Raw genomic sequence first — 26,834 nt, 5'->3', positions numbered from 1 at the left:
GTTAGACACCATTAGACATCTCGGTAGAGGCAAACTGCATCAACGCTTTCGTGTGTTGTGATGCACGAGCTATCTGCAAAAATAATCAAACTGCTGTGTTTCAATGTATACCCTAATCATACAGTATATAAAGCACACGCCAGCTCTGGATGCTAACTATCTCCATAATAATATTGGAATAAGTTGGATCCCATAGTAGTTTACCGTGAAGCTCTGCAAACATTTTTTGATATCAAACACACTCTTTCTCCGCCACTAGAGAAGGAGAGTGCTGTCACTGGCAAAATGGACACATGAACGCTTCTGTTGTCTCATTCTGTCTTTCCTGTTCATTTTGCTTTTGTGAAATATCGACAGGGCTGCCCTACTCATTAATGTTCCGCTCGGGTTCAAATTGGAAGGGCGGAACCAATGACATGTTTATGTAGTTAAAGAGTGACACTGTGGAAGTCTGGAAGCGTGGTCATGTGACAACAAATTTTACTAAAATGAAAACATTAAGAAGGGTTTTAATATCAAATCATTATAACTTGTACTAACATGTATCTTTTAAGAACTAAATGTCTTTTTATCTGTGGTTCCATTTAAGTACATTTTTTTTGTATATGTAATTTACTTGAGTACAAATATGAAGGGGTACTTTTTACTCCACTACATTTTTCAGCATGAATGTGTACTTTTTAGTGTCCTACTTTTGAAATTGTCACCTGCGTTACACGTTACTTTTCTTTGTATGTTTTTATTTTCATTGTGAATTGATAGTTTCGTTTTCACGCATCTGGCGCAATCGATAAACCCTGTGCCGTAATTGAAAAACAGCAGAAACACGAGCACCGGTACAAACAAGATTTGGCAGGTGAAAAAGATATTGACCAATAAAAACCAACAGCGAGAGCAATGCACCGTCAGATGGGTGCTGCACACTCTCGTACAGTCGGTGGGGGTATGCACCTGATAGTTGCTTGTAATCTGCCATTAAGCTAAATTTTAGAGTTTTGCTTGTTAAGCTTCTGTTTACAGTGCATCCAGTTGTATTGCTTGTGTTTTCCAGTTTGCAGAGTTTTAAATAAAATTGAGATATATATCACATTTTTGCATCTGGAGAAAAATTATTTTCCTTTTTACAATTAAATAGATTTTTAAAGCAAGCACTTTTGTACTTTTACTTAGGCACTTTTTGTCCCTTTATCTGTACTTTTACATAAGTAAAAAATTAATAATAAAGTGAGAACCTAATCCACCACTGGTTAAAAGACAGAAATTTAAAAAAAAAAAATTTACAAGACTGATTCTAACACTCATTATTTAAAAAAAAAATGCTGATATAATTTATCCAAAATATTTTGCCACATCCTCATGAATGCCCAAAAGAACTCAAGCCCGTCTCATTGTGTATGCGGCCAATGCTAATGAGAGAGTGATTAATGTCGGTACCTGCGATGCGAAGCATAATTCCCCGTCACGTGTCCGCTTCCGTCACAGCCTGGGGTCGGACAGCTGCGGGAGGGCACATAGCATTTTACACATACATTAGAGTGACTTCCTGTAGACAAGGAGAAGCTTCCCATGGCCATTAAACAAGGAGGAAGAGGAAGAGCAGGAAGCAGGCTTGCTGAGGCTCGGAAAGGGGGTGGAGTTAGTACATTTAGTAAGAAATGCATCATGTTTGTTTAATGACATCCGCTAGTGTCAGTGAGGGTCCAACTAGAAGGTCCTACAAATGCTGGTCACAGCTCTGCAGAGCATGCACTCCAACTAGCAGAGGCAAAAACTCACTTTTCAAAGTGACACATTTCCTCTCTGTCCAAATGAACCTGCAGACATACCAGTTACAATGTGATGCACACAAGGCCCACACTCCACTACTATTTGGCTTACCTCATTTTACAAGAATAATGTAACTAAATATCAGAAAAAAGAGAAAATTTTGTGTTTATTTTATCAAACTAGAACTGTCATACAAAGTGGGGAATCAAGTGGTAAGCCAATGTGGAAATAGTTGCCTGGCTATTTTGTATTAAATGTGCATGAATTGAGGTGTCATTCGATGCGAACAACAACAACAACAACAACAAACAAATCTTAATCTCAGAAGGAAGGCATTGTAGTATCATGAGAATTTACTGTAAAAATAAGAAAGTTTAAGTCAAAAAAGTGTGCCTGTTACGAGAGAAATAATTATTATTTATTCTTATTATTTATATTCTGAGAAAACTGCTTAATTTTGCGCCAATAATGTTTGAAGTTTACGAGGATAAACTACATTTTTTCAAGAGGAAAACTGTAATCACGCAAGCAAGCGTTTGGATTTTTTAGGAGAAAAAAATAAGGCTGTAAAAGTAGGACCAGTAAGTTCGAAGTAACATTAAAACCATATCTGAATGTTTTTTGTTTATTTTGTTCCGTGCAATCCTGCTTATGTGCTGCTACTGACTACTGTACTGCCATTATAAGACAGTTAGATGATAGTCAGTGTGACCACTGTAGCAAATAGTCAGCAAAAAAAAACAAAAAACAAATAAAGCTCGCGGTGGCCTAAAACTTTTGCCCGGCACCATATTATATGCATCTATGTCTGTCTTCTGTACTTAAAGCCCTGGGAACACCTATTTATTCTTCGCCACCATCTGTCGGATAAGCTCATATTAGGCATCACGGTTGTGTGGAGAAAAGTTATTTGGCGACACCCCAGTATACCTCAAAAGCTCTTTCTTGGACTCTCGTAGTAGCATCTTGGCCTTCATCATGCCAGCCTCGCCTTGGTAGTGCTGCTCCTCCATGCTAACATGATCAAACTCCTCCTGCTTTGACACAAAAAAATGACAGCATGAATCAGTCATTCCGCACTGACCTAAAAGTCACTAATTAATCAAAGCCCCCCCCCCTTCCAAGCATAATACTCTTTAAAGACAAACCCCTGGGTTAGAGTGCAAGGCATAGAGATTATGCTTCCTGATACTTTTCCAGTAGGAAACTATACATCTATTCAAAGTCACTCTTAATCCACATGATATTTATCATGACGTATGGATTTCCCCCCCTCCTCTCCCTCCAGACAGGAGTCACCAGATGTTGTATAGAAAGAAAGCAGGTCACATGTGCTGGATATCATAAACAATTGAGTGAAATTAAAAGAAAACAAAAGCCTTAAAGCCCAGATTAAGCAACATTCAGGCCAATGAGTGCAACTTCTGTCACAATGACATTCTTTAACTAACTCAACTGATGCCAACAAACGCATCCGACAGTATACATATTTTGGAACACATGATTTAATTTTTACATAACAGACAAAAAAACTTTTGAGATCCTATATATACAGTAAAGAGAGGAGCAGAAGTACAGTATTTGCACCCCTCGTGATTTTGCAAGTTCACCCACTTAGAAAATAGCTAGATGTCTGAAATTTCAATCATAGATGCATTTCTATTTACAGCAAGGGCATAGGTTTGCATAGGGACGGTAGGAACATAACACTACCAACATTTTTTAGGATCCTCAAATTGTCCCCACCAACTTTCAGGCAACCTTATTTGTACTGTATAATGAGTTCAGTTATGTAGGTAATTTAGATTGTCTTTTTTTTATGTTTCAGGGATAGAATTGACCCTACTCTTATTAAGTTATATATTTACATTATTTTCAGACTTACATTTACCTCTTTTCACTTGCTGAATGTGCCGGACCATTATTATTTTATTTAACCTCATATGCAGGTTTGATTGGCTGATGACATGCCCCCCCTACACACACACACACATACATACATACACATGCACACCCACACAGCCCAGACAAAAATACAATATGTCGACAACATGCCGCCTCCTCCGACCCCTTTGAAGAGGAAGGGTATTAGAAGATTTTTCGGCCAGCAGCAGCTACTGTAAGGAATGTAAAAGACTTGAATGTGTTGTGGACATGGGAAACACATCACTAATTTTGCTACTGAAAATCCGACCTGCATCAGAGTTAGCATAACATTCAACTGTGTGAACATGTTAACCTGCAAAACTCGAGTAGGAAGCTGTTTAAAGAGAAATCTCCTGTATGTGTTTTCTGCTGTTAATGTTATGATTTTTTTTCAGTTATATTTATTAATTTAGACAGACAATGTTGAGTGGTCTAAAGTGAAATGTTTTTTTTTTTTTTTTTGCATTCCTGGACAGTTATGAGATTATTAATAGGTTTGCATTTATAGTGTATGTTGAATTTGCAAATAAAATCCAGAAATGTATTCTGGAAGTTTTCAAAAATGTTTCTTAAGTAGTTTTTGAAAACAAAGGTTTGAATCAAATGGTGTATCACCTGAACCAATACACATTAAAGTTAGTTTAAGTCAAAACAGATTTCTTTTGCATTGATCATTTGGCCTATCAATTAATTAGGTTCATATTCATGAGAAATGTTGCCCTGACCTCCGTTCACCCAATCTGTTTGGGTTTAATAATGTTCCTATCTAAACAAAAAGTGTACATGCAGGTTATGCTGTTTCATCGTCCTTACCAATGTTGAGACCAATCCTACGCCCTTGATTTACAGAGACATAATCTAAAATTTAAAAAAATCCAGAATTGACATTGTATGATTTTTCAATAATTTATTTGTAATTTAATGGGGTTCCTAAGTATTTGTACCCCTGAGAAAATCAGTGCTAATATTTAGTGCAGAAGCCTTTTCTTGCAATTACAGAGGTCAGATGCTTTCTGTAGTTCTTCACCAGGTATTCACATATTGAAACAGGGGTTTTGGCCCATTCCTCCACACAAATATTCTCTAGATCTGTCAGTATTTCGGGGCTGCCGTTGAAGTTTCAGCTCCATCCAAAGATTTTCTATTGGACTGAGGTCTGGACACTGGCTCGGCCACTCCAGAAACTTGATATGCTTTTTACGCAGCCACTCCTTGGTCAGCTTGGCTTTGTGCATCGGATCATCGTCATGTTGGAAGATCCAGCCACAACTCGTCTTCATGTCTCTGACGAAGGGAACGAGGTTGTGGCTCAAAATCTAACGATGCATTTCACCATTCATCCTCTGCTTTATACAGTACAGTCGTCCTGTCTCCTATGCCGAAAAGCACCTCAAAAGCATGAGGTTTCCAACCCCATACTTAACAGTGGGGATGGTGTTCTTGGCATTGTACTCATCCTTCTTTTTCCTCCACACACACGAGTAAAAATTGCACCTAAATGTTCTACATTGGCGGCACGGTGGCTGAGTGGTTAGCACGTCCGCCTCACAGTTCTGAGATCAAGGGTTCAATCCCGGGCTTCGGCCTTCCTGTGTGGAGTTTGCATGTTCTCCCCGTGCCTGTGTGGGTTTCCTCCGGGAACTCCGGTTTCCTCCCACATCCCAAAAACATGCATGGTATGCTGGTTGAACACTCTAAATTGTCCGTAGGTATGAGTGTGTGCGTGAAAGGTTGTATGTCTCCTTGTGCCCTGCGATTGGCTGGCAACCAGTTCAGGGTGTCCCCTGCCTACTGCCCGTAGTTAGCTGGGATAGGCTCCAGCACCTCCACAACCCTCGTGAGGAGAAGCGGCATGGAAAATGAATGAATGAATGAATGTTCTACTTTGGTCTCAGCATACCACATGAGTTTCTCCCATGACCCCTCAGCACCATTCAGAGAGTCCCTGGCAAACTTCAGACGGACCTTCACATGTACTGGCTTCAACAGGGGAACCTTCTGAGCAATGCATGATTTTAAACCATTGCACCGAAATGTTCTACTGACAGTAGCCTTTAAAACTGTGCATCCAGCTCACCTCAGGTCATTGTCTAGCAAGTTCTAGGCTGAGCCCTCACTTTTCTCATCAAGAGTGATGCCCCACAAGGGGAGATTTTACATGGAGCCCCAGTCAGAGGTAGATTATCAGTCATGTTTAGCCTTATCCATTTTCTAACAATTGCTGCAACTGTTGATTTTTTTCTCACCACGCTGCTTTCCAATGGCGTACTGCAAGCAACACATAACTTCCACTCATTAATATTCCTCTGAAGGACCATGCCGCCCAACAAAATGTTTACTGCATATGAAATGTGAATGGCTTCACCTTGCTGGCGTTAAACGCCCGCGCAAGTTGATCCATTCTTCACATTTTTTCCTCCAAGTTTTTGGTTTCGGGAAACGTATGAAGAAAACATCCTTCATGTGTCGTAATGTCTAGAGTCGTTTCTACAAGTTCCATATAAGCAGTGCTTGATCTGCATGTTCGTTTTCGAATGGTTACCAGAGAAAACTAGCAGAAATATAATAGTTTGTATGAGAGAGCGTGTCTATAATGTCCCACTTCCACTTTACGATGCGACGTCACGGTCTAAAGATAGCATTCGCGTGGTACACTTTTGTCCCATAGCCTTTTTCAGCTTTGTGGAGCTCAACAATTGTTTCTCTGGTGTCTTTCGAAAGCTCTCTGGTCTTGCCCATGGTAGCAGTTGAATTATGACTGACTATGGGGTGCACGGGTGACAATAATGAGCTCAAACAGGTGGTGGGTGGGTGGTTACTCATGGGGTAAAGGTGGACTTTTTTTTAAAGGTATGCTGACTCTTTGAGTGTCATAATTATTGCTGATTCTCAGGGTTTACAAATACTTATGAACCTAGGAAATTACAAATAAATAATTTGAAAAATCATACAATGATATTTCTGGATATTTTTTAGATTATGTCTCTATAAGTTGAAATGCATCTCTGATTGGAATTTCAGACCTCTACCTATTTTCTAAGTGGGTGAACTTGCAAAATCACAAGGGGTGCAAATACTTCTCCGCATAAATAAAAAAAACATTGATTTTGAAGTGACTACACCATTACGTACACCTTGAATGATGGCTTTAAAAATACATCCTTACAAAAACTCGTAATTTTAAAAGGAGTATGAATTTTACCCCCCAAATATAATATTATAATAACTGAAGTCATATTAAAACATGTACAATTGTCATAATTTGAAGAGAAAATGTTGACCCTTCACAGAATAATGTTGTGTAAAGTTGAAAACAAACTGTACTGTAATATTATACCAATTGTACACCTTTTTTTTTTTTTTTTTTTAAATTAGGATGGATGATAAACATGGAGATAAAGTTGTTAAATAGGAGGAGGAATTTTTGGTGAGGTGGGGTCTTTCATTTGTGTTATGCTTTAAATGTAAATGTAAGTATTATGGTACTGTGTCTTTTTCTACTTTGAAGAAAAAAACAAATATTTGTGCATATACTTGTCCGTTTGAGTTCTACTTTTTTTAGTTTTCTAGAGTTTCTTCCTTTTTTTCTGCATAGGACTCTAGATGGAAATAGATTAAAGCAGATCCTTATATTATTATTATTATTTCAAATAAATTACTACAAAAGATCAGGAATTGTATCTTTGCAAAGGCGTGATTTGTAAATATTGTACCTCTATAAAGTATACAGATAGAACAAATGATCAAGCAAGAATTTATCTTCTTGAGTTGATAGGAATTAATTTTTTGTTCAAGTTTTATACCTCATTGTCATGTATAACATGTGCTTGGCTGAAGTTAACGGGGATGTGGCCGTCCCAGCTATCCCTGTCGCACAGTGGATGGTAGAAGGCGGGGCTCATCCGCACGGTACCACAGCCTTTGGCCGCCGCCCCCACGAGTGACTCGGTATGCGCTTGGTCATCTGAAGGCGCTTTGGCATGGGCGCTGTCTTTACTTTTCTTCATGCTCAAATCCAATGTGCCATTTTCATCCACCTCTATGTGCATGTCCTGCAAGCAAGCAATTAAAAAAAAATAAAAAAAAAAAAGATCAGTAAAAGTACAACAACAACAAAAACAGAAGCTATGTATGTAATTACACAGAAGGTAATGTAAATTAAGCACACATAAACAGTTCTAATTATAATTCCTTGTGTGATAGTGTGTAGTTTTTGACAGTGACAGCTGTGTTCATGTGTTTTCTAGGACAAAGGGGGGTATATGTACTGTATGTGCACATGTGTGACTGTGTCAGATTCTGGGTCATCATTATTAAAAAAAAAAAAATTAAAAGAGCTTTAATGAGACATAAGTTTACTCTGCTGACAGATGTGTTTTTTTTTTTTTGAACACATATGCAACATGACTAAAATCCTTTCCCACAAAACGGAACCAATTACATGTTTCATTTAAGTGCATTGGACCATATAGCAAATTGGTTCCATTTTTTCACAGCTTTGTCTTTTTAGGGTTAAGAAAACAGCCAAAGTAAGGTAGGAATGAAGTTGTATTTCTTATGTGCGTAGCAGCTAATATAATCTTGTTTGATACATTTAAAAACTACATGATTTTATTTCTATGATGTGTAATAGTGGAACAAAATGTAAACCTGAAAGTGGCCAACGTGAGTGGCGGCAGACATTTTTAAATCGCAGTACTGTTTTAGTCATTCAAATACGAGTATCCCAGATTGCTCGGCATTACTCATGACATCAGTAATACCTATCTATCCAGGTATGTCATCACTTTAATAGTTGTTTTTATATGTACAGTAGTTGTTTTATACACCGATTTTTCTTGAAAACCCACAAAAGAAGGCTTTATTCCTAAAAAAATTTTTTAAATAAAACTTTGGACCTTGTGTAATCATATTAATCATTTGTCTGTCTTATTTCATGTTGATGTAGGTAGTGCACTTTGGCAGTGAATGAATGGAAATTTAACATGGCCAATGTTTCAAGGCATGACATTTTTGGTTCAAATAGTCACAAGTATTGATGCTGTCCAGGCACCATTTTCAATAGGTTACATATTTAGATGATTTTGTGGTTTATACCACTCTAATAACCCTCTAATATGGCTGCTCCTCTTCACTAACCCTATCCAGAGAGAAAAGCTTTTCTTAATTCGATGCATCCACTGACATGACAACTCAGCTGCAAAATGGGAGCAGATGATCAACTTGCAAACACTGTTTTATTCATTTGCCATTGAGTGGGGGTCTGGGGAGTGAGCACGTTGTCAACTCAGCAGCAGGACTGGAGACGAGGATGTGCGCGTCGTTTGGAGGTGTGCAACAAAAACCTTGACTCATCATCTTACAGTATGGAAGGTGATGGCAACGTTACGCAAGCGCCTCTTAAGTGTGGCTTTCCTACTTTTTATCTTGTTCAATGTCTTGATGACTACAAATTTTAATGTAATTGTGCAACATCCACTGTAAAAAAGACATTTAATGTGATCACACCATTTTCCAAGTGATTGTATCGCTATATAAAAACTACGTAACACTATATAACAACATTATTTTTCCTGTTTTGTTCAACTGCTACCAGGTTTTTCTCATCTAAAATCAAAGCTTGATTTTCTTCTGAATTTAGCTTTGGATTATGATTCATTCTTCTAAAATTTAGAAGAATTGATTAATACTACAAAACAGACTTTAATTTAGAATCTAAATTAAAGCCTGTTTTATAGTATCAAGACTAATTGCTTATAGGAATGTTAAGTACGTATGTTATTTTTACCTCACAAACTAGTGTAATTTCTGATGGCTCAGTGGTAGCGCAGCCATTCCCTCACTCACCCTGGTGATGTGGTGTTGAAGTGTCTGTCCTTGAGCAAGACACTGATGCTCTAGATGCTGTTGACTCAGTAGCAGGGCCGGCCCAGCCTATATGCAGACTATGCAGCTGCTTAGGGCCCCTGACCACTAGGGGGCCCCCAATCTGGCAATTGTTTAATTTATATTCTATTTTGTTTACTACAGTTTGCTTTGTTTGACTTTTGTGAGTTTTGATACTTGATTACAAGCTTAAAAAAATAAAAGTTATTCCTTAACTTCTTTCTTTCCTCTTTTAGAAAAAGGTTTGGCGCTCTCTACTGTAAGTACTGACAATCATTTGGGATGAGAAGTTTGAAGTATGCAGTGCAACAAAATCTGATTAATATACAAAATATGGACGTATGGGTTGGATTGCATGTATGGGTTTGACAGTACACTGTGACGAAATGGTGGGCCAAAAATATGGGCCCCTTTGCATTATTTTGCTTAGGGCCCCCAAATGGCCTGGGTCGGCCCTGCTCAGTAGATAAATGAGGAACATGTGAAAGCGCTTATAAATGATAAGCACACGAGCTTAAAACGTGTTTTGGGAGACTAAAAAATAACGACACAAATGACAGTTTTCATCTGATGTGACGAGAAGGAGACGAAAATGCACAATAGTTTCTGTCACATGTTCACAAAGTGTGACATTTATGTGTAGTTAGCCTGCATCGTAGCAGTGTCTTGTGGTGTCATTAGTGATGTGCTGACCCCCCAACTCACCAGTGTTGTCTCCAATCACTCCAGCTTGCACACATGCAAACACGGTGAGATTTGTTTTCTTATCGTTGGCCAGAGTGAATATGCAATGTTGCTGTAGCCTTTAAAGGTCTGTGCGTCTGAGTGATCATCACACACTAAATGTAACTCATAGCGTTAGCATAACATTCACGCTTGCGTTAGCATTAGGCTATTGCTGACGACAAGCGTCCTCTTAAAGTCTCGGACAACTTTTTTTTTTACATACAGTTTGTGGTGTCCAGGTGGATATAATTAATTGAAAATAATAATACTATCAGGAAGATGGCTTTGTCCTTGCAGACGCTACAATATGTGCTCATCTGTAAGTGTTCATTCGAAATAGTTGGAAGCCTTTATTTATTTATTTATTTTGGGAGTACATTTTTCTATTCTTCTCTACACTACTACTCTACTCTAATTTTCCTCATTTTTCTAAATTTTAGATTGTTAGTTTTCATCAACAAAAACTAGACGAAGTCGAACACATTTTGAGATGACTAAAGTATGACCAATACTAATAAGTATTATAATTCAAGAGACTAAGACGAAATAAAAAGGGCTGCCAAAAACAACACTGCCCCTCAGAAAGTTCCACTGTATCCTTCAGGACAAGGGTCGGCAACCCAAAATGTTAGAAGAGCAATATTGGACCAAAAAAATAATATGTCTGGAGCCTCAAAAAATTAAAAGCCTTATATAAGCCTTATAATGAAGGCAATAGATACTGTATGTATCTAGATTAGCTACAGTGGGGCAAATAAGTATTTAGTCAAACACTAATTACGCAAGTTCTCCCACTTGAAAATATTATAAGCCTGTAATTGTCAACATGGGTAAACCTCAACCATGAGAGACAGAATGTGGGAAAAAAAACAGAAAATCACATTGTTTGATTTTTAAATAATTTATTTGCAAATCATGGTGGAAAATAAGTATTTGGTCAATACCAAAAGTTCATCTCAATACTTTGTTACGTACCCTTTGTTGGGAATAACGGTGGCCAAACGTTTTCTGTAACTCTTCGCAAGCTTTTCACACACTGTTGCTGGTATTTTGGCCCATTCCTCCATGCAGATCTCCTCTAGAGCAGTGATGTGTGCAGTGACAGATTTTCTATGGGGTTGAGATCTGGAGACTGGCTAGGCCACTCCAGGACCTGGAAATGCTTCTTACGAAGCCACTCCTTTGTTGCCCTGGCTGTGTGTTTGGGATCATTGTCATGCTGAAAGACCCAGTCACGTCTCATCTTCAATGCCCTTGCTGACAGAAGGAGATTTTCTCTCAAAATTTCTCAATACATGGCCCCATTCATTCGTTCATTTACACAGATCGGTCGTCCTGGTCCCTTTGCAGAAAAACAGCCCCAAAGCATGATGTTTCCACCCCCATGCTTCACAGTGGGTATGGTGTTCTTCGGATGCAATTGAGTATTCTTTCTCCTCCAAACACGAGAACCTGTGTTTCCACCAAAAAGTTCTATTTTGGTTTCACCTGACCATAACACATTCTCTCAGTCCTCTTCTGGATCATCCAAATGCTCTCTAGCGAACCGCAGACGGGCCTGGAGGTGTACTTTCTTCAGCAGAGGGACACGTCTGGCAGTGCAGGATTTGAGTCCCTGGCGGCGCATTGTGTTACTGATAGTAGCCTTTGTTACTGTGGTCCCAGCTCTCTGTAGGTCATTCATTAGGTCCCCCCGTGTGGTCGTGGGATTTTTGCTCACTGTTCTTGTTTTCATTTTGACGCCACGGGGTGAGATCTTGCATGGAGCCCCAGATCGAGGGACATTATCAGTGGTCTTGTGTGCCTTCCATTTTCTAATAATTGCTCCCACAGTTGATTTCTTTACACCAAGCGTTTTACCTATTGCAGATTCAGTCTTCCCAGCCTGGTGCAGGTCTACAATTTTGGCTCTGGTGTCCTTCGACAGCTCTTTGGTCTTGGCCATAGTGGAGTTTGGAGTGTGACTGACTGATATTGTGGACAGGTGTCTTTTAAAACGATAATGAGTTAAAACAGGTGCCATTAATACAGGTAACAAGTGGAGCCTCGTTAGACCTGGTTAGAAGAAGTTAGACCTCTTTGACAGCCAGAAATCTTGCTTGTTTGTAGGTGACCAAATGCTTATTTTCCACCATGATTTGCAAATAAATTCTTTAAAAATCAAACAATGTGATTATCTGTTTTTTTTTTTCCACATTCTCTCATGGTTGAGGTTTACCCATGTTGACAATTACAGGCCTCTCTAATATTTTCAAGTGGGAAAACAATTAGTGGTTGATTAAATACTTATTTGCCCCACTGTATATTTGCTTATTATCAAAATGACTACCAGTAAATTGGCTAAAAATACATAATGAGCCTTCATGGTTACTGTATTTTCTGCACTATAAGGCGCACCGGATTATAAGGCACACCTTCAATGAATAGCCTGTTTTCAAACTATTTTCATATATAAGGTGCACCTCATTATTAGCATAGTATAGACACTACAGTAGAGGCTGTGGCGACGTTATGTATCCGTTAGATGAAGCTTAATGTGAGACTTTTTCGGCTCAATATGAATTCATATATAATGCGTAGTATCGCTTTTGAGAAAATTTAAGGGTTTTAGGTGCGCCATATGGTGCGGAAAATATGGTTTATTTTCCCTGCACTGCATCCTATAGAGAATGACACACCACGTGATTACTCTGATGTATGAAGCCGCCTCAAGTTTAACTTCATTACAATGTGAATGAGTTAGAATCATGTTTGTCCACTGACAGAAACCATATTAAAATAAATACATAATATATATTTCCTCCCCCATCTTTTCCCATTTTCAAACATTTTTGAAAAAGCTCCAGGGATCCACTAGCGCAGCTCTAAAAAGCCGCATGAAGCTTGAGAGCCGTGGGTTGCTGACCCCCGCTTCAGGACATCTTTTGTGTGAGATTTTATGTCTGGTAACGATACATTTTTACCTCATTATATTTATACTAAAATCTACAGATCTGTTATTTTTCTCCTAATTTTATGACTTTAATCTCTAAATTCTACATGTTGTCCTGTGAAATTATAACTTTAATCTCTTAACGGTCCGACTTTATTCTAGTAATATGCGACACTAGGCCAGCTGATGTCCAAATAGTTTCAGTTTAAAGAGAGGATGAGTGGCTTTAATCTTCTTTTGATACGATTACTCCAATTTTCATGTGTGTACATTAAAGCTTGAGGTGCAGTAAACCCTCCTTTTAATTTATTAATTTGATTTTTTGCTACCCGAGCCCTCGCTTTCTCTCTCTTTGCCAACATCTCTCTTTTGATGTCTTCTCTTTTTATACACAAATCAGAGTTGCTTTAGAATAAGCACATTCATCACCTCTTTTCCAAGTGGTCTGATTTGATTACCTTTGTAGAGGTTGCCAGGGGCCGCGCGGCTGCCGGCTCGCCACTCTCCCGATACCGAGTGGACAGGTTGAGGATGGCTGCCGTGGCGGCACTTTGGGGGCTGCCGTCTTCTTGCTTCAAGTGACTCGGCGGTGGGCTGAGCTGACCGGAGGTGGGCAAGTGGCCACCTGGAGCCACCAGGATGCCAGGATGATACTGCTGAGGTGCTAAAAATATAGTAATAAAGGACAAAATAGATGGTGAATAATTCAGTCGTGAAGACAGCAGGTGTTCCAAGAAAATGTCATAATAAGATGCTGGAAGACAAACCATCAAAAGAGGCTCATGTGGTGTTTTCAACAAGCACTTTCGAGCATTAGACAGATAATGATGATCAACGGACGCACTGATTGAACAATAGTTTCATAAATGTGGTTGTCGTGTTTACTAGTTTTGCCAGTATTTTGTCCCTCTTTTTTACCTAAAAGAGCTACACAAAATATTAGAGACAGTTTTTGAGAAAATATGCTTGGGTGGGATAGTAAATCACAGCATATTATATCATTTTTATGACATTTTACAACATTGTCTTTTCCCTCACATTATAAATTTGCTCTCAAATGTACGTTTCTTTCTGTAAAACATAACTCAAACTCAAAACAATTCAGCTTTATTCTTGCCCAGTTGTAATCATATTCACATAAAATTGTTTTTTTTCCCTCCTTATTTTTCTTATAGCATATGTATTACTCTAATCTCAAAAAATTCAAAGCACATGCACCTTTCTCTATAAAAAAAAAATGACTTCATTCTAGCAAAATTGCTATGCTTTACTCTCATTATTATGACCATATTCTCATAAAAGTGTTTCTCATAATATCATCTATGAATTTATGTTCCTTCTATTTATTGTACCACATGTAAAAAAAAATATTATATCCCTCCTTTTACTCCATAACGTAGAAATACATCCATAACTGTTTTCTCAGGAAATTGGACTTTTCCTCACACTAGGATTTGGACTCACACACTAAGATACCAATTCTGACTATTCATATTAAATAATAAACAACAATTTTCTATTTGCTCTTAGCTAATTACAAACTGCTGACTGTAAGGGCCTATTTAAATGTTCTTTCAGATAATTCAGATTTTTTTTGTGTAACCGTTCATATTGCAATGACATATGTGACGGGAACGCATCCCTGATGTCAAACGCATGTGCACTGTGACGCATGACAAGTTGCTACATGTTGGAGTGTTTACGTATGTAAATATGGTCCCTTCCTTTATCAGCTTATATACTTTTGAGGCAACTTTGAGTATTTTATGCTACTAGAGCCAACATTTGTTTAACCCAGGAATGCTAGGGGGGAGCGCATGTGACCTCGGGGAAAATACTTTTTTACTGTACTAGAATAAAGTGAAATTGCACATCCAATCAGTGAATGGCAGTGGCGCTCTCATTTTCAGAGTGTGCGCAGTATTTTTTAACCAAACAAGAGCACACAACAAACAGCAGGAGCTAATATGAAGAGCTAAGACGAAGACATATGACGAAGCGTATGTGGCGTTCTGCTTCACTTTGAATACAGTGGGAGATGAGCGTTTACTGTGTCTAAAAATGTTAGCAGTGGACAGCATGAAGCCAAATCAATTAAAACCTCACTTAAAGACATTAGACCCCATTCACATTGATATACCGCTTGATGTTTTAGCTAAAACGTGCCGAATATGGCTAAAAATCCTCAGTAAACCAGCGAGCACTGTTAGCATCATATAAGGTGGCATACCAAGCTGCTCAGTGCAAAATAACCCCACACCATAGCAAAGCAGCTGATACCGCCTGCAACCAAAATAAAAATTTCCGTTGTCCAATGACACTTTTGTTATTGTTTGATTTTTGTTTTTTTTATTTTTTTTTCGGTCAAATTGTTTGGCACATTCTAATTGTTGCTCATCAATGTGACTTAATAATTATTTTTTATTTTATTGAATTGTATTATTCAGTATCAAATAGTCTAAATGTACCTTTAGTGTGTTTAGTTTGGATGTGACTTTTTTTTTTTTTTAATTCAAGCAAAGATGATTAAAGTCTTTTCTGTTAGAAACAAAAATGTTTAACTTCATTGTAATTTGATCTATATTTTTCTATGCAGAGGTGTACTTCTAATTCCTTTTTTTTTTACTTGTAATAATTTTTTTGCCATTATATAAATAAATAAATAAATAAATAAATAAATAAATATAAATATATATATATATTGGGTGCGACTGGTTTTATAGGCTTCAGCACCCATGAGTATTGTGTAAGTAATTATTGACATCAGCAATGGCGGGCTACTAGTTTATTTTTTTATTGAAAATTTTACAAATTTGATTAAAATGAAAACATTAAGAGGGGTTTTAATATAAAATTTCTATAACTTGTACAAACATTTTTCTTTTAAGAACTACAAGTCTTTCTATCCATGGATCACTTTAACAGAATGTTAATAATGTTAATGCCATCTTGTTGATTTATTGTTATAATAAACAAATACTGTCCTTATGTACCATATGTTGAATATATATATCCATCTTGTGTTTTATCTTTCCATTCCAAAAATAATTTACAGAAAAATATGGCATATTTTATAGATGGTTTGAATTGCGATTAATTGCGTCTTCCTGAGGGGGCACTGGTTTAACCTGATAGCTTTAAGCGCAGTATCAAGAAGGAAAAAGTATTTTCGAAAGTGTCATCCGCCATTACTCATCCGTGTCTGTTATTGGTGTTTTGTTTGGGTTTTTTTGTGTCATATTCATAATGGAGAGGTGTTTGGATAGACACTCGATTATTATCCACATACAAACAAACCCAGGTCATGTACGTATAATTTTTTTTTTTTTTTTTAAATCAGAATTGGACAGTTCATACTTCATTCAAAAAAATAAATAAATAAAAAAAACGGAAATCAAATCGGCTAAACGTTACTGAACTAGACAGCAGCCAAAAATTTTTATGCATCGCACATACAGTGGTTCCTCTACGTACAAATTTAATTCATTCTAGGAACTGGTTTCTAAGTCATAACGGGCGGATGTCGAGCAGGATTTCCCATAAGAATACATTATAATTTGATTAATTCGTTTCACAGCCCAAAATCCTACGCTTAATCCTTAATAAATAAGGCAGGTACAATTACAAATAGCAATTACACAGAACAAGACAAATAAATTATAAATACAAATCCGAATAATATAATAATAATAATGTAGCTAATTGGGTTGTAATACGGTGGTTGTGTTTTGCATGCTGTTACTGAATGCACCGTGTGACTGAGAAGCAAGAATGATCGAGGTGCGGAAGAGTGGGAAGCTTTTACTTTCTCTTTTCATGCTCTGTTGTTGTTGACATTGGCTACGATGGACAGTGGCTGTGTGGTCTTGCGCAAGTTCTGAAATAAATGATTAAAAACCTGACAAAGCTGTCGACTTCTTTGCCGATGTTACAAAAATAAGAATAATAATGAGTCGTCCTCGAGAACATAGACATATTCCGGCTGTATTTTCGAGCCAGTTCACTGATTTTTCGATCATGTTTTTCTATCATGTCCTTCTTAATTACAATGGAAAGCATCAGAATTTTCCTTTTCTCACAACTAGCACTAACCTTCTTGGGACCCATGTTGATTTCCCTCACAAGAAAATTAGCTGGGCATCTGTCTTGCGGGAAAACAGTGAAATTGCGACGCTGTCATAAATCATCGTATTTTGAGCATGTCGTCATATGTCGAGACAAATGACAAGTCAAATTTTACGTCGGAAGTCGAAAGAATCGTATGTCAAGGTACCACTGTTTAGGTACACTGTACTAGATACTGAGGTACCACTACTGTATTACTATTTTTAATCAACCCCAAATGTGGAAAAGCCGACTGCGTTAACTACTGCAGCAAGATAACAATAATGCAAAATAAAGGAAAATACATTTACTGCGCTCTTATATTTGGGCAGGGAACATTACATATTTGATTGTTTTCCGACAAAGTTTTAACACATATACTGTATATATCATGTTTATTATCAACTCTCATTAGACTGCACAGGTGATCCCAATGACATGTTGTGCATTTGCCTATGTGCGTCAACGTACATTCAGGATAGTGCGAGACTTCGGCGTCATGATTACTGCCGTTGAGTGGCTGCTTTCCGAAGACTTGCGCGTCAAAGCTGGCGTAGTCGAAGCGGATTCTGCTGTACTTGTCCATGTCCTTTCCCAGGCTGCTCTGCAGGGCGGCCATCGGGTGGGCGAGGCGGTAACTGAGCTGACTCAAGTCAAACTTCTTGACCAGGCCCATGACCCTGCCAGCGAACACATGATTAAGGACAATCAGGCCTTGGTTAAATTAGTTTGCATTGTTTTGAGAAGCATTCTATGTACCGTAATTTTCGGACTATAAGGCACACCTGACTATAAGCTTCCACCACCAAATCCTCACTTTATTTAACAGCGGCATAATAAGGCTGTCATAAGACCATAATAATTATGACATGACACTGTCATGAGCATTAACCAACGCTTATGACGGATGTCATTTAGTGTCATCCGGCAAATTATCTCAATTTTGAATGGATGTGAAAGGTCCGAGCTGGACATAACTAGAGTTTGTGACAAAATTTGCAGGATTACACTTAATGACATCGGTCATAAACATTCATTAATGCCCATGACAGTGTTATGTAATAATTATGACAATCTTAAGACAGTCTTATTATGCTGCTGTTATGAAAGTGTTACCTATTAACCAAAATAAATCAATAAATAAGCTACACTGGACTACAAACTGCAGGATTCAAAATGAGGGAAAAAAGTAGCGGTTTGTAGTCCGAAAATTACAGTACATGTCTTCGTCAAAATTAGGACTTCGTTTTCATGTAAAAAATCCATCCATCCATCCATCCATCCATCCATCCATCCATCCATCCATCCATCCATCCATCCATCCATCCATCCATCCATCCATCCATCCATCCATCCATCCATCCATCCATCCATCCATCCATCCATCTATCCATCCATCCATCCATCCATCCATCCATCCATCCATTATCCTCCGCTTGTTCCGGGGTCATGTAAAAATTCCGACTAAATTTGACTAGTACATAAAACTATGAGTAAATTCCTAAATTCCTAAAAAAAATTTAAAAATTGAGTTTATTAGATTTTAGTTTATTTTTTAATAACATAATAAGGACTTTCGCTCAAACCTGTGACATTTTCCTTTATATTCATACGACTTTATCCACATACATTTATAACTAAATCTCCTAAAACATATGAATAATAAAGTTCCTCTAAAGATTGTGACTCTTTCCCCATAAAATTAGAACCTATTATCATTAAATTGATATTACTCTAGCAATATCACACTACAGTCTCATAAACAAATCCTTTTTTTTTTTAAGTCAAAACAACTGTTGTGTTTGACAGAACAATATGTCTATATGGTGCCATAGCATATTCATGGAGCATTAAGCCCTCCAAACTATTTTTAATTTGTCCGTTTTACCCTGGAGACCCCCGTTTACAGACACCGCGCAACTGCTTTTGTTTCAACCCAGCCATAAAATGAAGCTAAGTAATTATATTTATTGTTTGAAATGTCTGTCAGTTTTAGCTTTGAACCATTAATTGATGTCTAATATTTAGTTTTAATAATTTAATTTGATTTAAACTTTAAAAAAAATAATTCCCCCGCATATTTCAAACTTTTAAACAAATGTCACAACCGCTTTTGTTTCAACATAGCCATAAAAAGTTGATAAGTAATCGAATTTATTAATTGAATCATTAAATTATGTCGAATATTTAGTTTTTAAAAAATGACTTTAAGAAATTATTCACTCGCATATTTTAAACCTTAAAAAAAAAAAAAAATGTCACAATGAAAAAATTGGCGTCTGTAAAAAAAGTCACGGATATCTACCTCATTTATATCGCTCAATTATATTGTTTTTCGTTACTGCCGCATTTTCTCCAATATTTTAGATGATAAATAATCGATCCAAACAAAGACAAATTGGGGGAAAAAAAACGTTTGAAAGGGTAAATATATGAAAATGAACATCTCGACCATTCCTTGATGTCTGCGATTTCTGCATCGTGACCCTTGTTATATTACCATGTTTTACCCTTAAAATTCCCCAAAAATCTGGCTGTGGCCATTCACAGTTGTGTTTTGACACTCAGTAATAAATGCTACATGGAGTTTTTGGATCGAAAAGAGGTAGGTACGTGATAACATCTCATTAAAATCGTGGCGTCTTTAACTGTGCTCTTGCGTGCCCTCGCCTCCAGTTAGGGTTTTGCTGTTTAAAAAAAAGTTTTTTTTTAAATGCCCTCCTGTTCAAATTTTTCCTTCCCCCAGAAAATTGAGATTTTAAGCTTTCCAATTCACACATGCATATAGGACAATTTTGAAAATTGGCCAAATTGGGGATCTGAGAGCGGAACTTCAGGTCACCTGAGTGTTTTACGATATATATATACATATATTTATAGACTACATTCTTATCATTTTACAAAGTAAATTAGTACCTTTTTCCAACCTCACTTTTATATTAGCATGACCTCAGCAGTTGAGCTGGCTCAGGTCAACCGTTTCGAACAGACCCCGACGTTGGGAATGGACGCAAAATTAAAGAAATCTGTGCCACATATAACACAGTTAAGCATTGTTTTGGAAAGCATTTTTTTGTAGACATAGTGTGGGATTTGATGCTGTCGATGCGGCCGCCAGGTTGCCAGACTAATTAATATAGCAGGAGTGGGCACCCTGCCCGTGATAAATCCATCGGGAACAAAGAGTTCTGCTCTTTTATCATTTCTAATAGAGTGGATGGAGCTCACAACAGACTGTGCATTCTGTAGGGATCACTCAATAAAGCACAACAAGAGTGTTTATCACTTTTTTGCAGAGCTTAACTTGCAGACCCTACCACTATCTTCCCCCACTCTCTTCCATTCCAGACTTGCCTACGCCAATTATTCCGTAGCCCACGTGACGGCTTTTAATGGCAACTGGCACGAGCGTACCTCGGTGAGCGATCGGGCGTTTGTCTGCTTTTCAGGCTCTCGTCCTGAGGTTTGGAGATTTTCACAGCAGCGGCGATGGGGCAGCCCGACAGACTGGGAAGACAATCAAACATGTTATAAGCCAATCCCTGACATGCTTATGCTCTCGGTGGTGCAATATTATTATTACTACTTATTATTTACCTCCGGTGGGTGCTACGGTTGCTGTTGACGTGGCCTCTTCCTGTGCACCCGGGAGTAGGACACTTGAGGACGTTCTCGTGCATGGCCAAGACTGACAGGGCCAGAGAGAGAGCGAGACAGAGATATCAACATTTGTGATTTATTAGTTGTCACATGTGAGCTGCTCTACCAAAAGCAGAAGCTTCTCCTTTCTTATCAAAATGAAATAAGATCCCCTCTTAAGGCATATGTGTGTTTTAACAGAATTTTGGGGGAACATTTTCAAAATGATGAATAGATAAACTCCACCCTAACCCTAACTAAATAGTGTTGCTTCAGGGACTGTTTTGTAAGCAGATCCATCATAATCATTAATTGAGGAAAAAAAACAACCAAGTTGGCCTTTTACTATATTACAGTTATCAACTATTAAATGGCAACTATCCAAAATTGATCAAAATGAGGGTCAGAGGGTCATATATTTCAATTCGGGCTGGCTGTGAAAGACCTTTTGAAGGGAATCTCGGACTTAAAGACTTGTAAGATCTAATATGCCACAGTTTCTCTTTTACTGAAATATGTTATCAGAAACACATAAAATATTGCCATTGATTTAAAAATCTATAATATTTAGTACATGTTTTGACCTACGGAGGGCGCCATGTTTTATCAGCACAATGGACACTCGGTGTGATGACGTAGATTGTCACTGTCACTTGACGAATACTGTCGGGTTACTGCTATTCCTTCTACGTGGTGAGATGTCCAACACATGCGTTCATCGGTTGAAAGCGGCGAGTACTTACGATTTGTGTTTTTCTTGAGTTTTTTTTTATTACCTTTTCATCGCCTCAAAATACATTTGCAAATACTTTCAAGCACATTAGTGCAGTGCAGTGGCTCCGCCTTCCCTGAATGCACTGCAGTGGCTCTGCCCAGGTGATACAATTTTTGACGAGGGTAACTACATTGGCACAACACCGGCTGACGTACCACATTCAATGGATTACGATCTTGGCGAAAAGTATCGCTGTCCTAATCAGCCTTTTTTAGGATTCCCCTTCAACTTATTATTATAAATATTCTTGTAAGTTAATTTTATTGCTGACACTGCATTTCGGCGTCATCAACATGTTGTGCCCTAAAACTCCACCTATGGCCAAAATGCACTGAATTTTCACCCCTTTACTTTTCTGTCTCTATTGCAAACAAAGTTGCAGGCATGTGCTGTGACTTGTGAAAAAACAAGACTTTTTGTCATGTATGCCAATCAAAGCAAGAAACTCTGGCTAAGTTCATACCACAGGTCTTAATGCACAATTCCTATTTTTTGTCATATCTGTTTTTGTTTTTGTTTTTTTTGCGTGCCCGTTCAAACTGCTTTTGTCAATTGAGCCCGTTCAAGTATTATGCATGCGTACTAACTTGCATCCAACACTCGCTGAGCAAACTGACCTGCATGTGCAGAAGTATCAAAACAAATGACTACACATGCTGGCTCTGTTTTTCTAAGGTGACCGTATTTTGATTTCCAAAAGGAGGACACAAATAACAGACATAAGTAATCCCCATTTAATCTTATATTCAAACTTTATATGCACACACATACGGTCAGTTTGCCCCTACCCTCGGCCATATAAGCAATATTGAAGTATTGCTCATTTGGCGCACAAAAAGAAAACTGAGCATTCCCAGGCTTATCCTTTTTTTTTCCATTTTATTTTTTCATGTTTGAGGCCAAGCCTGCTTCCTGCCTAAAAGCCGAGCTCATGCTATACGCTAATGGCTCCATCGCTGCTGTCTTGCCTGTTTCTCTCGCTCTTTACTGACGTAACTGCTGCATGAATTCCGACTTGGGAGACTTGACAGTTCAGACTGTTGCCACATTCTGGAAAAATGTAACCCAGATCGGATTTTAACCACGTATGACAGTGACCCTGATCGGATTTGAAATGGTCCACTTTTATGCGACTTATCCCGTTCAGACCGTCAAGTTAATGCCTCACTCGAGTCGGAATAACACGGGAAAAAATCGGATTCATGCATTAAGACGTGCAGTCTATACCTAGCCTAAGAGAGTGGGCAAAAGGCGAAAGGAGCTCTGACATTGGAATTTAATCAAAAGATGAAGCCAATAGCAAAGAAAGATGGACGGACTACCAGCCATTGATTTATTCTTTTGTTGTTTTGTTTTCTCCCTGAAATGAGTTATTCAACTAAAATTATGTTTGACGCCTACGTGTATACGATGTGAATGCACTGGATTTTGTCAAATTAGCAATTCACATTTGGTAACATTAGTGGGTGGACTCTGAATGCATCATGATGAAGTCAGAGTGACTACATCTATCTATTTATAACAGATTGAAATGCTCCTGGTGCTGCTAAATGTCACCAGGATGTTTAGCATGCTGCAGATTAACTGTTTATTGGGAATCATATTCACTAAATTGAGTGGATGTTACAAAAAAACCCTAAACGCCTCATGATCATATCATCATGACTTCTCCAAGCAAATACGAACAATTTAGAACACTTTTGAACCATACACGGATATTCAGGTGGGGCCGGGGCATACCCCCCCACCCCTTGTGGCTGAAAATGTCATTGCATATAATAGACACTCTAATATATTAATTTAAAATTAAGACTTTTCCGGTTAAATGTTGTCTGTAGAAGTTGTAAAACAATAAAACAAACAACAAGAATGAATGAAATGAACAAAAAACATTTTTATAATGGTTCAAAATTAATTTTCAAACAGATCATGTTGACTAGCACCTTAGAGACGGCCATTTGCTTTGCTTAACCCAAAAGAAATTTTAAAAAAAAAACAAAAAACACCTGAAGACAGAAGAGGCTAGATGGATATACGCAACTTTTCAAACATAAGCTTCAGACGTTAACCGTAAATAATGGTGGGAAACAAAAAGACACTCATTTTCAAAGTATTGTTATAAATGTTGCTGGCTTGAATATTCAGTCAACATCAATGCGGCCTCTACTAAGACAGGAAAACGCGCGCGTTCACACACGCACGCACACACCCACAGCTGGGATGTCTGTATGTATGAGTATGGGCTAAGCTACTATCCGAGCATACTGTATATGTTGTAAGTTAATTTTATTGCTGACACTGCATTTCGGGGTCATCAACATTTTTGCCCCCCCCGCCACAAAAGTGAAACTCCGCCTTCGTTTAGAACCCTTGAGGTGCTAATTAGTCATTATTTGGAACTATATTTGCCCCATCAAATCACTGAAAAATAATGAAAGCATAGCAATTGCTATGTGTGCTGGTAAGTGGTTGCCATTATAAACTGCCTAAAAAGAATCTGAAAAGTACCAAAGATTGTATGCGACAGTCAGATGGAAGTTTAACAAGTTTTGTCCTGTTAAACATTTTTCATGTTTCAATGTGTTACACTAAATGTTGAACAGATGAAAATGAAGAGCATTTTAGGCATTCGGTGATGATTAATGTAAGTGCTTGGCAAATATGAGAGAGAAAGTGGCCGCAATGTAAATAGCTTAGTGCAAAGAAAAGACGGCTGATTATATTCTTCAAAACAAAAACGTCGTTAAGGGCTGCCGCGCATCCTTAGAAACTACTTTTCTCTCCCCCACGTCCTCCAATTAGTTGGCTGGACTTGTCTTATTTATTTTGTTCAATAGCATACCAGCCAGAGCCTTTGATTCACAAACACTGCCTACACTCCGCTAGAAAAGTTAATTACTTTTCCTGTTGCTTTTGTAACATTACGCTTTAATGTCCAATGTTTGTGGAGTTTTGTTGGAATGTCTTAACAATCGCCAGAATGGGAAGGACGAGTAATAAAAAAATTAAAAAGAGACTTCAATGCACATAACAGAGGAGAAAGACAAATCCTTAAAGTTATTTGCTAAAAGTGACGCATGTTTGAATTGGATTGTGCATTTGAGCAAGACTTTTTCCCTAAGAGCATTGAATAGAATAAAAATATAAACATTCTTATAAACAGCTCAGCATTAGGTACACTACAAATGAGCTCTGTCAATTTTTTTCCCTTTAATTTGTTTTGATTGCCACAGTCGGATCCAGGAGTTCTAGTTTGTTTCCTGTTAACGACATTAGTATTCAATACTTCTCTGGTTGTGTCAATCAATTAGGTGTGCCTAATAAAGTGTCCCAACTTGCACACTCACTCTCTGGAGGAACTCGCACTTTATGAGGACATCCGGACAAACTCCTGTGATGGGGGTACAAGCCCGTCACGTGACCCGTGCCATCGCAGCCCGGCGTGGGACACTTGATGTCCCTCTTGTCAGTCCGCGGTGAGTCTGGGGACACATTAGTTGCCGATTCAATACAATGTGAAAGATGTGTTTTGCAGCACAAACGTAGTACAATAGGAATTTTTAGTAAGGGACTTGAATTAGATTCGTATTGTACATGAGCCAAGAGATTGAAATATCATGCAAGGCCAGATCTTTTTTTTTTTTAATATGTATAAAAAGCATCTATTAATCTCTCATTTTAGTTAAGGCTGTAGTTGAACACACTTCTTAATGCCCGACCATGGAAAGATTACATGGAGGATTACACATTTAGCCACGGTCATTTGAAGAATCCCGGGAAAACATGAGAGGTACTTTAGCAGGATTTAAGACTTATGTTCATGGTTAAATATCTACTTGATTCCTATCAAAATCCAATATTTGGAGTAGTCGCAATTTAGATTCATTATTATTATAAGTCTGTTTATGTATTACTTGACTTGCTGCCAACAGCAAAGAGGATTTCTAGTTGTGATTCCACTTGATTTTTTTTTTTTTTTTTTTTTTTTTTTCCCCAGTTCTCAATGTAAGGGAGTTGTTTACTGCAGGACTGGACAAACAATGTATTTCACAAAAAAAAAAATCTGAAAATGTAATGCAGACATTCAACAACAATTATAGTTAATTTGTCTCTCTTTGGTTTGTTTAAAATTATTTTTGAATGCAGTATGTAGGCACTTTATGGCCCTGAAGTGTGAACAGAGTCCCAGCATTATTGTGAAAGGAAACACATTTAGACAAGTTATACAGTCCTCATTCTGAGAAATAGGTGGGGATTTAAGAAAGATAAAATAAGAAGGAAACTAACATCAGGAGATGCTTTAGATCAGGGGCGTCAAATGTACGGCCCACAGGGTGGATCTGCCTGACCGGCATGTTGTTGCCATTTCATACTGTACATACAAAATCACATGCTTTTATTTTGACATTGGCTCTGTAAAACCATAGATTTTTGATACTTGTGATCGAGTGCGTGCACTACTGCACCCGGCTCACTTTCGTGTCTGCATTTACTTTCGTTCATTCGCCCCCTCCCAGTCAAAGTGGATTGGACATCAATCACCGTGAATGGCAACCAATAAGTTAACAAGAAAGGGACGCAAAAATGCCCTAAAACCAACAGGAAGTGACACCGCATCAACAGGCAGTAACCTGGAAATTACGGGTGTGGCAAAATACTAATATGAGGATATATCGTGATACCTGGCATTCCCAAAGGTTATCGCATAAACTTCATCATGATAATGACGAGGCGCGGGGCCGATCAGTAGGGGGCCTGCATGGCTGGCGTGGCCGTCAAAGCTGACCAAGTGGAGTCACGGACAAAGAACTTTTTTTCGTAGACAATTCTTGTGAATAAATGCTTCAATCCTTAAATTCTTTATAGATATGGACGTGAAACAGTCTCGATTCTTGGTTAAAAGCCAAAAAAAAAAAAAAACATGCAGTTAGCATTTATTTTAAGTAAATATGTCAAAATAAGATGCTAGTCTGTCAGTCAATGTGGCGGCCGCTGTATGTAAACAGAGCTTTTCCGGTGAAAATTCTTGTGAATAAATTCCTGAATTCTTTATAGATATGGACGTAAAACTGTCTCGAT

At 38.0% G+C, this 26,834-nt stretch overlaps 2 protein-coding genes across 8 annotated transcripts in view; both read right to left on the bottom strand.

Annotated features, from left to right (window-relative positions):
• Nucleotides 1-26,834, bottom strand: part of st18 (ST18 C2H2C-type zinc finger transcription factor) — a 118,827-nt gene that overhangs the window by 13,598 nt on the left and 78,395 nt on the right. For 5 of the 7 annotated variants that reach the window (XM_057856654.1, XM_057856656.1, XM_057856659.1 and 2 more), the window contains 8 exons: nucleotides 25,103-25,237; nucleotides 20,939-21,029; nucleotides 20,756-20,848; nucleotides 17,813-18,021; nucleotides 13,696-13,901; nucleotides 7,497-7,745; nucleotides 2,698-2,804; nucleotides 1,435-1,497 (listed from right to left, as the gene is read on the bottom strand). In XM_057856654.1, the coding sequence (XP_057712637.1) occupies nucleotides 1,435-1,497; nucleotides 2,698-2,804; nucleotides 7,497-7,745; nucleotides 13,696-13,901; nucleotides 17,813-18,021; nucleotides 20,756-20,848; nucleotides 20,939-21,029; nucleotides 25,103-25,237 (1,153 nt within the window). The remainder of the gene's footprint in view (nucleotides 1-1,434; nucleotides 1,498-2,697; nucleotides 2,805-7,496; nucleotides 7,746-13,695; nucleotides 13,902-17,812; nucleotides 18,022-20,755; nucleotides 20,849-20,938; nucleotides 21,030-25,102; nucleotides 25,238-26,834) is intronic. The other 2 variants (XM_057856657.1, XM_057856658.1) reach the window with 1 other exon arrangement.
• The window catches only part of pcmtd1 (protein-L-isoaspartate (D-aspartate) O-methyltransferase domain containing 1), a 128,780-nt gene that overhangs the window by 53,010 nt on the left and 48,936 nt on the right, over nucleotides 1-26,834 (bottom strand). The gene's annotated exons all lie outside the window — the stretch shown is intronic.

The sequence above is a fragment of the Corythoichthys intestinalis genome, chromosome 14 (genome assembly GCF_030265065.1).
Source record: "Corythoichthys intestinalis isolate RoL2023-P3 chromosome 14, ASM3026506v1, whole genome shotgun sequence".
Taxonomy (NCBI): Eukaryota; Metazoa; Chordata; class Actinopteri; order Syngnathiformes; family Syngnathidae; genus Corythoichthys; species Corythoichthys intestinalis.
Note: the sequence above shows the minus strand (reverse complement) of the source record. Positions and strands in the feature narration are given on the sequence as shown.